This window comes from Podarcis liolepis, assembly GCF_965112155.1.
Source record: "Podarcis liolepis genome assembly, chromosome: 10".
NCBI classification, from domain to species: domain Eukaryota; kingdom Metazoa; phylum Chordata; class Lepidosauria; order Squamata; family Lacertidae; genus Podarcis; species Podarcis liolepis.
In genome coordinates, this window is record NC_139562.1 from 28,010,074 (window position 1) to 28,024,015 (window position 13,942).

Consider the following 13,942-nt stretch of genomic DNA (forward strand, 5'->3'; position numbering starts at 1 on the left):
TGGCCTCGTTCCTCGCATCGGGGAGCCAAGGTCAGAGTACACAGGATGTGCCTAGGGAGGTGGTAGGAAAGGCGGGTTCCCAGCTTGTTCATTTCAGGGTTAATAAAAATAATATTTTTTTAATTTACACCCCGCCTATCCGACTCTCCTAACAGCGCACCGTTATCTTGGCTTAAATCAGTTAAGGTGCGAAGAAGGTTCAAAACAAGTTATATGGGGGGCGGGGTGGGCAGGTGTGGAGGACTCCCTGGTCCTGAATGGGATAACTGTGCCCCTGTGTGGCCAGGTGCGCAGCTTGGGAGTCATTTTGGACTTGCAGCTGCCCATGCAGGCGCAGGTCAGTTCTGTGTCCAGGGCAGCTGCCTACCAGCTCCATCTGGTATGCAGGCTGAGACCCTACCTGCCCGCGGACTGTCTCGCCAAAGTGGTGCATACTCTGGTTATCTCCTGCTTGGACTACTGCAATGTACTCTACATGGGGCTACCTTTGAAGGTGACCCGGAAACTACAACTAATCCAGAATGCAGCAGCGAGACTGATGACTGGGAGTGGCTGCCAAGACCATATGACACCAGTCCTGAAAGACCTACATTGGCTCCCAATACGTTTCCGAGCACAATTCAAAACCCTAAACGGCCTCAGCCCAGTATACCCAAAGGTGCGTCTCCATCCCCATTGTTCTGCCCGGACGCTGAGGTCCAATGCCAAGCTTTATGAATCACCCTCCCCATTCCATAGCTGAGCAAAGACAGACACTACTTTTGTTGGTGGGGTTGGAAAACACTTTTTTCCTTTTAAAGTTCATCACAATAATACAACCGTACAAAACTTATATGCAATATACTACACCATTACAACAGCTGATCCATTTGATCATGACATATATCTTAAAATAAGTTAATAAAAATACTGTTCTGAAAAAATGAACATATAAAAACGAAACTGCGACTTTCCCAGTCTGCCACAGGACCACTAAGTTCTGTGCAAATAATCTGAATGTGACCTAGGCACTGACAGCAGAGTAATGGGTTGCTGAGCTACTCAGGTATTCTAACCTGGCAAACAGCAAGGGCATAGTCTCTGTGGAGCAGTAGCAAAGCCCATCCTCTCTGAAGAATGTCTTGCAAAATCACTGATTTTGGTAAACTCTGGCTTTGGCTGGTGAAGCAATACTTTTGCAATCTCCAGCCCTAACCCCTGACACATTTGTATTAATTTGAGCCTTGGCCATGATGAATCTGTGTTCTGGGTTGAGACAGCTGTACTGATTACACTTAGGAAACAGCAGCAAAACCTGGAAGAAGAAGATGATTGAGGGCGGTATTCAACTAAGCCTTAGACCCATTACAACAGACCCACTTCAATGAATAAACATGACAGTGAACTAGACTACCTTGGAAGGCGATGGACCATTGTCCATTGAAAAAGGCTGGATGGCCATCTGTCAGGGATTCTTTAGCTGTGAGTCCTGCACTACATTAGGTTGGACTAGATGACTTTGGGGGCCCCTTCCAACTCTACAATGATTTTAAGTCAATTAATTTCAATGAGTCTACTCTGAGTCAAGCTTAGTTGACTACCAATCTGAGTACCTTGTTAAGGATGATGAACGAAACGCTGAGAGGAATGGCGGTAGCTTGATAGTGGCACACTCTCAAGCGAGAAAGTCCTGCAGGTTTCTGGCGTGGCCTCAGGTTGAACTGAACAAAGGTGATCCCTCTCTTGGTACTGCATCTGTCTTTTACCCCAAGACACACAGAGAAAAGGGTGACAGAAAATGACCCCTTTCTAAAGCATTTTTAAAAAAGAAAACCACCAGTTAAAGGCAACACATATACTGTCAATAGGTTCTTTGGAGTAATTACAGAAATATAAGCAGAGAGGGAGAGAATAAGGCTGTATATACTGAGTCTGCACTATCTTTTAGATAAGGAATTCAAATCTCCCAGTATGACAGATGTATGATCATCACATGCACCAACTTAGCCAGAGGCCCCTAGGTGCAAAAGACCTAGAAAAGTATTAGACATAGTTTTTAGTGCTACATGTGCCAATGGGAGCTTGTTCCCCTTCTCCTCTAATGCAGCCTGGTGAAGCATTTTGCCAGTGTTTACTTTCAGTTTTGCAGAATCCTGGCTCGTTATGAATGAACTAGATACCCTGGTTTAGAACAATTTATTTTCAGTTTCAAAACAAGCCAACTTCAAAACACAGGCCAAGAAGCCAGCTTATTTATCCAGAGTTTGTTTTAAACCAGGATCTCCGGTTTTAAAGAGTCACTGAAGAGACAGAATAAAAAAAAGTGATGCCTTTGGGCCCAGAGATTGTCTGCATGCAAAATATGTGCAGCCATTGTGTCGCGGGTCTTTCCCTTCCATGTGCCCTAACCCTGTAACTTCATCCTGCCAAGTTCTAAATTTGCAGCAGCGTTTTGGTTAGGCATGGGAGCCCTTTTCATTTCAATTCTCCAGACCAAATGGTAGGCAAGAAATGAGGTTTAAGTATTTATAAATAAAGCAAGAGGGCTAAAGTGTATCCCTTGCAAAGAGCATCAGTTGCTGGAAAGGTGTCTCCCCAGGAAGCACAAGTGCCGTGATTGTGGCAGGAAGAAGGATATTCTGTCCATCTGCTAAAGAGCAAGGGAATATAGGTAAGAGACGGACTCTTTCCAGTTTGGTCTGCTGGAAGTGTGTAGGGGTGCAATAAAGTGCAGATAGTTTTCCTACCTACTCTTGCATTTTTTTAAAAAAATAGGATATTACAAATACAATCACAATAGAAAATAAAAATTCATCACAACTGAACTGAATTAAGGGAGCTTTCTAACTGGATATAGTGCAAACAGGAGAGAGATTTTGTTAAGAGTGCAGGAATTCTCCTTCCTTTCAAGGGCAAGCTGGCACACAAGAATGCCAGCTGAGGACTGTGGCAGCAGTGCATTTTCTCAAACATGGAAGAAAGGGATCCAGGTCTAGCTGCTCATCCTTAGCAGAGTCTTGAGACATCCCCCTTCTCTCCTGGATACAATAATATTTCCCTGCATTACACATTAGCAGCATTCCTTTAGCCAATACTACCGAACTGATTGTAAAGTCATGCACATACAGAATCTGCAAGGATATGCAAGGACAAAACAACACATAGCATCCATAACCAACGACTTCTGCTGTGGACCACCACAAAACATGCAGTCAGGAATAATATTTCGTGGCAAGTCATCTGTGAAACGCAGCACCATCAGCAGGCTACAACAGTGAACAGGAGCGACAGGATGCCTCAGCATTACCCAATTTCAGCCCTCACTTATCCTGTAAAGGACTCTGCTCTTCATAAATAACAACAGATCTACACAAGTCTTTGGCAAGTCATGGTCCCCCATAAAGGAATGGGCAAGAATCCAAGTCAAGTATACGCAGTGGAAGCTGGAGCCCCAGGAGAGGTCTATGTCATGGTACCGTGACCACAGTCCTTGTGGTTTCTGATGCAGTCTAAGGAAGGCTAAAGTTCATCCTTGGTGCTTATAAGATGCTGCAGCTGGTGGTTTGGTATCATGTGATCTTCCAACAGTGGGTCATGTGACTGTGTACTGCCAGTTCCCCGCTCATCTGGGGAGTTCACAGCAGTGTAGTCTTCAAGCAGTCCTGCTTCTACTCCATGACGACTAAGCCTCTCATTACCCATGAGCCCTTGCATTCTCATGTATCCCTGCTGGCAGAAGGGAGGCAATTTCTGACGCGTGAGGGCGAACAGGAAGCAGGATTCTAAACAAAAGGGGGAAATGTTCCACATTAACATCCTAATGAGTGTTACCATCCTTATGAACTTTTAAATTAAAAAATTCCAGCCTGAACCTACAAATCAAAGAGATTGGTAATATGAATATTTTCCACCAACACTGATTAAATTTCTCTACAGTGGTACCTCAGGTTACATACGCTTCAGGTTACATATGCTTCAGGTTACAGACTCCGCTAACCCAGAAATAGTGCTCCAGGTTAAGAACTTTGCTTCAGGATGAGAACAGAAATCGTGCTCCGGCGGCGTGGCGGCAGCAGGAGGCCCCATTAGTTAAAGTGGTGCTTCAGGTTAAGAACAGTTTCAGGTTAAGAACGGACCTCTGGAACGAATTAAGTACTTAACCTGAGATACCACTGTATTTAGCTTACAAGTTGGGGCAGGGGGAGTTTGGTGGTTACTTGTATGTAACTCACTTCCTAAGCAGAAAACACTAGAGGCTAAATGGCTTAGGGCAAGGAGCTGTAGCTCAGTGGTAAGAGAAGACACAAGATTCAAACCCTGATATTTCCTTAGTTGTTAACTGGCTCCCCTCCACCATCTTCTTTTTCTTTGCCTCACCCAATACACAGTAGTTTCCAGTCAACCAGTCCGCAGGTTACCTGCATAGAATCTGCGCAGGTCCGTTTCCAAGCAATTCTCCAAGAACCGTCTCAGTGGGAGGATGTGGGCATTTGGAGCGGTCCAGTCTGTCAGAAAGTCCTCCACAATGTGATGGATGGCGTCTGGGCGGGGCAAGGGCCAGTCTGGTGGGCAGAGCCTCATTTCACGCTCTGTTGGGAGAGTGGTTGGGAGCGCCGAACATAAAAGTACATTCAGGATAAAGAATCGAGGGCAAGTAGGCAGGACAGGAGGAATGGAGAAAGTTAACAAAAGAGGAAGGAAGCAATGGAGGCATCACTTGAAAAGGCAGCAGGAAAGAACTGAAGGAGATGGGGCTGGGTGGGGTGGGCAGACATGGTGGGCCAGATGTTTCCCAAGCCTGACTCAAGGTTTCTAACATTCCCCCCCAAAATGGTTAGAGAGGCACAACAATGAAAAGCAGGAATGCTTGCAGGAAGAACTGAAAACCCACTTTGCTTACCGGTAGGGAGGCGTTTGTAGTAATAAATGACAGGATGCAGGAAATTGGACTGCCAAGCATGGCGTGCTTCACCCACAGCACGGTTGTAATAGAAGACGTCCTTGTCAGCTCCAGAAAAATTCTTCCCATACTCCATCACAATGACAAAAAGCCCATTCTGAACTTTTTTCCCTGTGCGCCATTCCAGGTCTTGCAGGACCCCAACCGGATACTCCTCCAGGTACTCAAATTCTGTGGCATTCCTAGGCACAACCAGAACAAATAGTCTTGGGATCACTTGGCAGAACATGCAGGTGCTGGTGGGCTCAGAGGACTAGATAAGACTGCACTCTCCCACCCAGGAATACTGGCTTCACAGCTTGCTGGGGGTCCTAGACCTTGCTTTACTCTTAGCAATGGCTACTAGCCAATGACTACTATGCTCCACTTCCATGGTCAAAGGCTTAAGGCTTCTGGATCCCAGGTGATGGAAAGCACAGGAGGGGAGAGTGCTCTTGTGCTTGAATCTTCCTTATGGTTTTCCCACAAGAATCTGGTTGGCCACTGGGGGAATAGGATGCTGGTCCAGACTGACCACTGGTCTGATCCAGGATGTTCTGCTTGTGTTCTTATTTTAGGATTGTCTAGAAGGCTGGTACTCTGTATCTGGAAGAGATATCTGAATAATTTCATTCATGCCTTAGTGACCATGTGAGGCTGCCCATGCGAAAGGGTTGTAGCTCAGTGGCAGAGCACATGAAATCTCAAGGTAAGGCTGGCAGTTAGGGCAGGCAGTACTGAGTAGACAAGACAGTCTGACTCAAGGCCACAGTATAAGATTGCTTAAAAAATTGCAGCTGCTACCATCCTATTTGTGTTGGGTAGGAGTTGGCAGAGTCATATTACACCTGCTCTGAAATACCTACTGGGCCCAATTCCAGGTGCTGGCTTAGTCCTATGCTGTCTGGGTCCCTGGTACCGCAAGGACCTGCCTATTCCAAATGAACTATCCTGAAATGCAGGGATGGGAAACCCCTGGTTCTCCAGATGTTGCTGGATCACAGCTCCCATCTTCCACTGACTATGCTGGCTGGGCTTGATGGGAGCTAGAGTTCAAGAACCTCTGGAAGGCATCAAATTGGCTGCTTCTGGGTTAACAACAGCCAAGGCAGCCCTGCTTCAGGTCCCATCCATCACACCCAGAGGTCAGACTGGCCCCCACAAGAAGGATGGGCCTTCTTGACTGCTGTCCCAGAGCTTTAGAACACTATTTCATGGGATGTGTGTTTGGCTCCCTCCCTCCTGGATTCCCGAAATGTCTTGAGACTGCAAAGCAAGGAATGGAAGCGGGAATGGAATTGTGCTGCTAGGATATATTTCTAGGGGCCACAGGAAGGAAACGAAGGGAGCGCTACTCACTCACTCTTTTAGCAGAATGACATCCGCTAGCACACTGAACATCTGATAGAGCCCAGATGCCTCATTCACTCGCTTGACAATGGCATTCGTTAGCTGCATAATGGGGTAGAGGGAGGATGGCCAGGGGACTCCGTGGTGACGGACTTCTAATAAGCGATGAACTACGCGAGCTGCAAGAGGTGGGTAGGGAAAGAGAGAAAGAGAAAGAGAAAGAGAAAGAGAAAGAGAAAGAGAAAGAGAAAGAGATTACTTTAAAATGTACTTACAAGCTAAGGAGAAAGGAGGACATAAAATGCTGGTTACTCTTCATTCACTATTGTAAATGATAACATAATCTTAACTGGAACCAGGGGTAGGGAGTCTGCCCCCCTGATGATGTTGGACCACAACTCCCATCCTCACTGACCATAGGCCAACATTTGGAGGACCAAAAGTTTCTCAGCTGATATAAAGAGGTAAAGGCCTCTCATCTTTTAATGATCTTCACACAATGTTCTCTACTGCTCCAGAGGCAGGTGAGAACTGTTAACAGTGGAACGCGGACTGCTTTGGTAGGTGGTGGGCTCTCATTTGATGGAGGTCTGTAAGCAGAAGTCACTTCTCAGGGATGCTGCAGTTGTAAGATTCCTGCACTGTGCAGGGGGTTGAATTAAAGGACTTCCAAGGTCCCTTCCAACTCTAAAATTCATATATACAGTGGTACCTCGGGTTACATACGCTTCAGGTTACATACACTTCAGGTTAGAGACTCCACTAACCCAGAAATAGTACCTCGGGTTAAGAACTTTGCTTCAGGATGAGAACAGAAATCGTGCAATGGCGGCGCAGCGGCAGCAGGAGGCCCCATTAGCTAAAGTGGTGCTTCAGGTTAAGAACAGTTTCAGGTTAAGAACAGACCTCCGGAATGAATTAAGTACTTAACCAAGGTACCAGTGTGTGTGTGTGTGTGTGTGTACTTATTAAATTTCCACAAACTCCACATAAAGTTGCAATATATAATGAATTTTCCCAGCCCTAAAATTCTATGGTCCTATGTTATTTCCCTTTATTTATAGTAGCATTTCTGTTGTTAGTACACTTTGGAAACAACAACAGTCTGCATCTGTTGTTTTTAAGGCGTTTTCATTGTTTTATTGCTTGTGTGTTTGCTGACCTGGCCTCCTTTGGGAGGAAGGGTGGAATGTTAATTTTCATAATAAAGACAATAACAAGTGTTGCGTTGTTCAATTCAGTTACCAAAACTAATAACAATAAAAAAGAAGAGAAACACCCCATACCAGAGCAGCTTCAATGCTGGGCTGGCTGGCTGACGTTGGCTTTCTCCACAACCCACTCATGTCTCCAAGCTCACCTGTGTATCGGAACCCGTGAATGAAGCCTCCAGCAGATTTCCTGAAGTCAACTGAGTGGCTTGCGGTTCCCAGAACAAAAAGGCCCCGAGTGGCTTTGGCTTCGTAGCTGGGCTTGATCAGAGGATACTTCTTCTTACTGCCTTTGCCTTGTATCAGCCCCACAGACCTGTGTGGGGTGGGGGAAGGGCAAATGCGAGACAGTCTGAGATAGAGTAAGGTTATGGGTGTGCCTGAAAGGATCTCAGCCAAAGTCCAAACCAGAACTTTTCAGCTATGCCCCCTGCCCAGCCCCCACGCCCCCTGGTCTCATGCATCCTCCCTGTCAGTTTGGGCCCAGGCCTATCTCACTTGTTGAATATGGAGAAGTCAAATTTCCAGCCAAGGCAGCCAATGGCGCGGTCGTAAGGTGCTCGAGTGGCAAAGTTGTCCAGCTCGTCCTGAGGGAGGAGGATGGACTCTGCTTCGCTGCTGTTGCTGTTCTCCAGGTAGAAGCGGAGGGTGATGCGCAGCTTTCCTTTCTTATCCTTAACGAGAACCAAGTCTTCCAAGTCACCTTCCAGAAGCCCATCCAGGGACTTCAGCTGATACGTGTCCAGGAGGCCGTTGTTAATGGCTCTAAGGAAGGGAGCGTTTATTGGTTACATAAATTTAAAAATGGCTCCACGTTCAGAGAATTTCCAGGTGGAGTACAGATAAAGGGAGCTGGGAATCCAAGAGTCGTAGGGTCACAAGACAGATGGGATTTAGCGCTCTGCATGCCAACTGTGGAAATATCATTGCCAGACGGCGTAGAGAACCTGGTATAAGGCACGCCTTCTATGTAGTCATGTTCTGTATTGGTTTTAATAATGCTGGGGAGGAGGAAGTCCAAAATTTGTTTGACAGCATTTATTGTGTGTTCTTTTGAGAACACAATGGAAAAGCACTTAAGAGAACAGTGACTTGTAAAAGACCAAGGATAAACGCACAATCGATTTTACTCTTGTTTTTAACCTTTTTTTTGGGGGGGGGGTAGTCACTTTTAGTTCACATTTCAGAAAGTAGCCCATCTGGACTACAACTCCCATCAGCCTCAGCTAGCACTGTGCTGACTAGGGCTGAAGGGAACTGTAGTCCAGAACAGCTGGAGAGCACCAGGTTAGGAAAGGCTGGCTGGCTGGCTTTGGGAGAGTCCTGGGAGCCAACATTAAGGGGCCTAGCATGCTGGGCATTGCCCACGCCTCTCTTAAATGATGTTAAATGATGCTTTCCCCACAGCTTTTAGGGCACCCCTGGATGCTCAGTAGTCACTTCTCATTGACAAAAGGTTCTTACCTCAAATCTCCAACATAGTGAGTGGCCCAGGAAAGGCGAACACGAGAGCGGCCCACCATGTGCACGAAATTGGTGACGCCCAAAATGTTCTCCGCTGTCTCAAAGGCAGAGTTTCCTCGGCCCAAGATCAGTACAGATTGGCCAACGAAGTCTTCTGGATCGATGGACACAGACTCATAGCCTTCGACGTATTCTGAACCGGGGAAGTTCACTTTGTTAGGAACCCACGTTCCTGTAGCTACCAATAGGACACTGAAACATATAGTAAGGATTTCGATCAGGCTTGCTGAAGGCATAGCCAATCCAGAAGATCTGTTCCAATTTCCAAAGTTATCACAGGCTTGACAGCAGGGCTGGGGAAGCTGTGGCCCTCCATATGTCATTGGAGTCCAATTCCCATCATTGCTGACACTGGCCATGTCATCTGGGGCTGATGGGAGTTGGAGTCCAAGAAGATCTGGAGGGCTGTAGGTTTTATAAGAAATTACACTTTCACAATCAGGCCCAATCGGAGCTATGCCATGTGAACATTTTCCTCCTCTAAGTAGGTTTTTTTCATGACTCACCTGCATTTATAAAATTGAGCATTCTGGTCAGTTAGGATGAAGAAATGGCCATTCCATGCCTTAATGTCCTTTTCCAGCATCACACGGGTGATGGACGTGTTGTAATGCACCTGGAGGTCCAGCATGGAAGCAAAGTCCCCCAGGTAACGCACCATGGCATCAGCGTCTGGGAAAAAGTCCTTGGAGTAGTGTCGAAAGAGCAGCTGGCGGTTGTGGCTGAGTAGCGAGTTCCAGTCATGGCGAAGGTTGAACTCACTGTTGGATTTGCCAGTGTAACGCTTGTTGACGCTAATAAGCTTCCGGTGGCGTGGATACAGGGCAAAGAAGCCCCCGGGTGCATGGCTGCGTTCAAAGACCACATAGTCTCGGCCTGCATGTTGGAGGAAATATGCCATCTGCAAGCCCGCGGGGCCAGCCCCAATGACACAGTAGTCATGGTACAGGGCATCAGTAGCCCTGCAGGAGGCCAAACTGAAGGCAAAGATTAACAGAAGTTCTTGCACACACTTTGAAGGAGATGGCATCATACTAGTGGCCAACAGGGTGGAATCTGTTCAAGGCAATTCTAAGAGCTGAAAAGACTCAAGTTAAAATAAGTTCAATGAGAATTCCTAAGCGTGCTTAATTATTTGGAACTAGGATGATATACATCATAGGCTCAGCTTTGTGTCTTGTCTCCTCTCCCAAGGTGCTGCAGTCCAGACCACAAAGTGGGATATGCAAGTAGCAGTCACATCAGTATCTTCTGCTGAGGAACCATATTCCAGCCACAGACAAGAGCTGCAAGGGTGAGAAGATAGGCAAATGTCCTATTTGAAAATCATTTCTGCTCCACGCCACTGCAAATCATATTGCCCTGAAAGCTCACACTTCTAAAGAAAAGTTTCACCCTTCTAGACCTGTTTTGTCAGGTCTTTGCTCAACAAATAGTTTTGTGCTGTGAGTGATTGAGCGTGTGTTAGATATGCTATTGTTTGACTCCAACCACCATTAGCTCCATCCTAAATGGCCAATGCTCAGCCATGATAGTTGTAACTGTGGCAACACTTAGAGGGACACAGGTTTCCCACCCCTCTTCTATGGGGATGTATCCAGACAGGAGGGGATGGTGACAAAGCCTGAGAACCACCCACAAAAGGCCACTACATGTGTTACAAAATGAGCTTGCATACTCTTGATATACCTCACATATGGTATCTTTTGTGACACATGAATGCTACGCATATGGCCTATAGAGGCCTGCTACCTGGGCCCCTATGGAATGTATTGTTACCATATCAATCAGCTTTATTCCCTATCTGCATCCACTGTCATGTACAGCAACCATTCCATCAGGCTGCAAGAGAGGAGAGAGATGGGACCGCAGGGCCTCTCCCTGGACTAGGCTGAAAGACAAGCAGTTTTTGGCTCCTCTCCACATTTTTCCATTTCTGCTGTTCGCTACAAAATCTAACTACCAGTGAGTGCATTCCTCTTTTTAAGTGCTGCCCTTTGCCACCATGTCCTTAGTTCCCATGACAATGAGTTCTTTCTTTCTTTCATTTTGGTACTGCCAAATGTAGAGATAGAATGGTATGTTCTCTTGTCACCATGTGTATTTTACAAGCCCATAACTTCACTTGTTTTGGGATAATGCTGCATGTGACCCTGGATAAAATGACCATTTACTAAGTTATTGCAGTATATGGTTCGTCAACCAATTATCTGTGGGAATAATTTTCAGCAGGATGATACACAGAGTGGCGAGATGAAAACGATGTGTGTTCCTGCTACTTTTAATGAGTTGTGTGGTCCAAACATGGGGAACTGTTTTCCCTCCAGATGTTGCTGAACTACATGTTGTTGGCCAAGTTTTTTTGTTGTTATGTGGTTGGCCAAGTTTGAGGTTGATGGGAGTTGCAGTTCAGCAACATCTGGTGGGCCAAAGGTTCCCCCACCCAGACATAGATGTTGAAATTTGAGCTTACGAAATTGTTCATATGGGCACAAAAACTTGCTTTACATAACAGACAAGAGAACTCATCCTGATTCCATACGGGCTCAATTCCATCTACTCTAAGCAGCAGTAACTGCTGGATGGCATTGAACCAGAGATCTTCCATCCTACCACTGAGTGCTTCGTAAATATGCATTTGTCATATAAATACCATTCTGAGTCTCGGAGGCTAACTTTTAAGAAGTGTGCGTACGTACGAATGACAGTGCTTGAACGGAAAGCAAAAAAGAGCCATTTTCAATGGAACTTATGTTCAGCTTTTGCATTCACGTTGCAAATGCAGGAGTGTTCATGCAACACCCTGGAACAGATATGGAGGAAGAAGGAAGGCAACAACATAACCCTTCTGCTGAAGAAGCGAACACATCACCCCTGGCAAACAGGAACAACCCTTATCCTGCTTGTGGAGCTCACTGCACTGCTTATTTCCCCTCAGGGAGAAGAGAAGTTAGCCAAGGAGGATTGGCTATAAGCCTAAATGCTAGGCCAATGGTTAAGGGACCTGCACATGTTACTGGGTTCCTGCTCCCATCAGTCCTAGTCAGCACAGTCCATGGTCAGGGGCCTAAACCTGGTGGAACTTATCGTTTAGCAGCGACATGAACCAACCTCATGGAAATGGGGCTGAAGCTTTTCCTCCCCCAGTAACCTGACGCGCCTCCTAGAGGACGCCGAAGGGCATAGCACCCAGTGACCATTTCCCTCCGCCCAATGGGATGCGGGGCGAGGCTTAGCGGCGTGCCTGGTGCGTGACGTGCTGACGTACCTGGAGCGTCCGGCCGAAGGGAGGAGGCGATCAGGTAGGTCTTAGTCTCGTGCGGCTGCCCCGCAGCGGCGCGCGGCGGACCCTCGTCATAAGAGTGCGTGCTGCTCTAGTCCTCCGAGTAAGGGCCGGGCCTTAAAAGATCGCAGCGAGACGCTGTGCCAGATTGGCGACCCGCCTTGTTCTCTGCCCCTCTTTACCCAGTCAAACCCGCTCGCTCGTGGCGCCCAATCCGGGCAGATTTGCCACGTGACTCGGGCGCCTCTCGAAGCGCGCGACAAAGCTTTCCGCGCCGCCTTTATTGAGGCGCCGCTAGAGCGGTTTCCGGGTCACGTGCTGCGAGGGCGAAGCCGAATGGCGTCGCTTTTAAAGGGGCAGATGCCAAAATACCAAATGCGCTCCCCTCCCGCCACAAAAAAAACCCAAAACGACGGAAGAGGCCCGTGGCACCCAAGATACGAACATATGTTCCTTTTAGCCCTTTATATTAAGCTCACGGTGCTGTCGTGGCACCCTAAAAGACTGACACATGTATTCTGCTGCAAGAGACTTAATACATCATCTCCTCTGGAGTGTTATACACTTCCTACTTAAAGTAGGGGCCTTTCTTCCAGGTAAGTGTCTAGGATTCCAGCCTTTGGTATTTGGTCATTCACATACTTTATAATTAAGTTCCTGGCAGTATCCTTTTAGAATCTAGAACCGACTTGTTAATAATGTTTAGGTGCTTTAGATTTTACATCGATCCTCTCCCAGTATGCGAGGGTAGTGGTCAGAATTGACCTCAAAATTGTATTGCCAAACCATGGATTTATGAAAAAAGAAAACAATGTAAGCCATGGGGCCAAAAAGCCATGAATTAAAATAGGTACAGATGCAGAAAGCCTGTTTGTGGCCGTTTCTTCGATGCAAAACTCCATGTCATGTCATTTACTTGATACAGCCGACTCTGGTCCACAGCTACTCTCTCTCTCTGGCAATAAAATCCTATGCTGCTTCTTTCCATCCATCCCCATAGCCTCACTATGGCATTGCCATTTTTTTCATGTCCCAACTTCTTCACCATACCAACTCTTACAAGCCCATTCCCCAACCTCAGAGCTGAGAGAGAGCAATTCAGTGTCGGAAACATGCCGGAAACCCCATTCAATCACCCAATCTGTATTTCGTATAGGTGACCGAGGCAGAATCTTATTCTCAGTTGAATCTCTAATATGGAGATAAAAACGTTAATGTGAAAGCCCAAGGATGCAATTAAACCCCAGAAACCTGAGCAATTGGCTGCTGCCATTTTCATTCCTACTTTCCAAAGTAGGAAGTTCAGGCCATTCTGTTGTGAGTTGTTGCTCTCAGTGCGATTTTGTGCAGGTTTAGCATGGCTTACTACAAAGCAAGCATGCACAGTGTTGCAGTCTTTGAGTCACTAGGCAGTAAACAAAAAACTTCCCTTGCTGCTAAAGCAGCAAATGCTGCACCCACCAGTGGTGCATTGCTTCAGTGCTGTGAATTGCTAAAAAGGCAGAGTAATTACATTTGATTGGCAGGTGAAATGACTGGCTGTTTATTACTTGGGAAGCGTTTTGGGGATCCAAGATGCTAATCAGCTAGGATCTGCTGCAGCAGGTAGCTAACCTCTTGACAATAAAAGAACACCCAGTTCTTTCAAGGAAACCT

At 46.6% G+C, this 13,942-nt stretch overlaps 1 protein-coding gene across 5 annotated transcripts; it reads right to left on the reverse strand.

Annotated features, from left to right (window-relative positions):
* Nucleotides 1-759: 759 nt before the first annotated feature.
* FOXRED2 (FAD dependent oxidoreductase domain containing 2) lies at nucleotides 760-12,882 on the reverse strand. Of its 5 annotated transcripts, XM_083462320.1 has the most exons (11): nucleotides 12,272-12,882; nucleotides 11,703-11,806; nucleotides 10,783-10,894; nucleotides 9,510-10,289; nucleotides 8,944-9,195; nucleotides 7,978-8,244; nucleotides 7,629-7,795; nucleotides 6,282-6,447; nucleotides 4,880-5,121; nucleotides 4,398-4,568; nucleotides 760-3,761 (listed from the first exon to the last, which is right to left on the reverse strand). In XM_083462320.1, exons 4-11 carry the CDS (start codon nucleotides 10,034-10,036, stop codon nucleotides 3,499-3,501), a joined length of 2,055 nt encoding a protein of 684 aa, XP_083318446.1. In that variant the 5' UTR covers nucleotides 10,037-10,289; nucleotides 10,783-10,894; nucleotides 11,703-11,806; nucleotides 12,272-12,882; the 3' UTR covers nucleotides 760-3,498. The 5 variants fall into 5 exon arrangements, with proteins under 5 accessions (XP_083318446.1, XP_083318447.1, XP_083318445.1 ...); XM_083462321.1 differs by lacking the exon at nucleotides 11,703-11,806 and having other exon boundaries at nucleotides 10,783-10,845; XM_083462319.1 differs by lacking the exon at nucleotides 11,703-11,806.
* Nucleotides 12,883-13,942: the final 1,060 nt, after the last annotated feature.

What these genes read in the sequence shown, in the direction of transcription:
- FOXRED2 (XM_083462318.1), bottom strand. Translation starts at nt 10,036, where the DNA reads ATGATGCCATCTCCTTCAAAGTGTGTGCAAGAACTTCTGTTAATCTTT. An exon ending in GACTTCTCCATATTCAACAA is followed by an intron (nt 7,796 to 7,977) that starts GTGAGATAGGCC and finishes CACCCCACACAG; the next exon opens with GTCTGTGGGGCTGATACAAG. An exon ending in CCTGCGCAGATTCTATGCAG is followed by an intron (nt 3,762 to 4,397) that starts GTAACCTGCGGA and finishes CCTTTTGTTTAG; the next exon opens with AATCCTGCTTCCTGTTCGCC.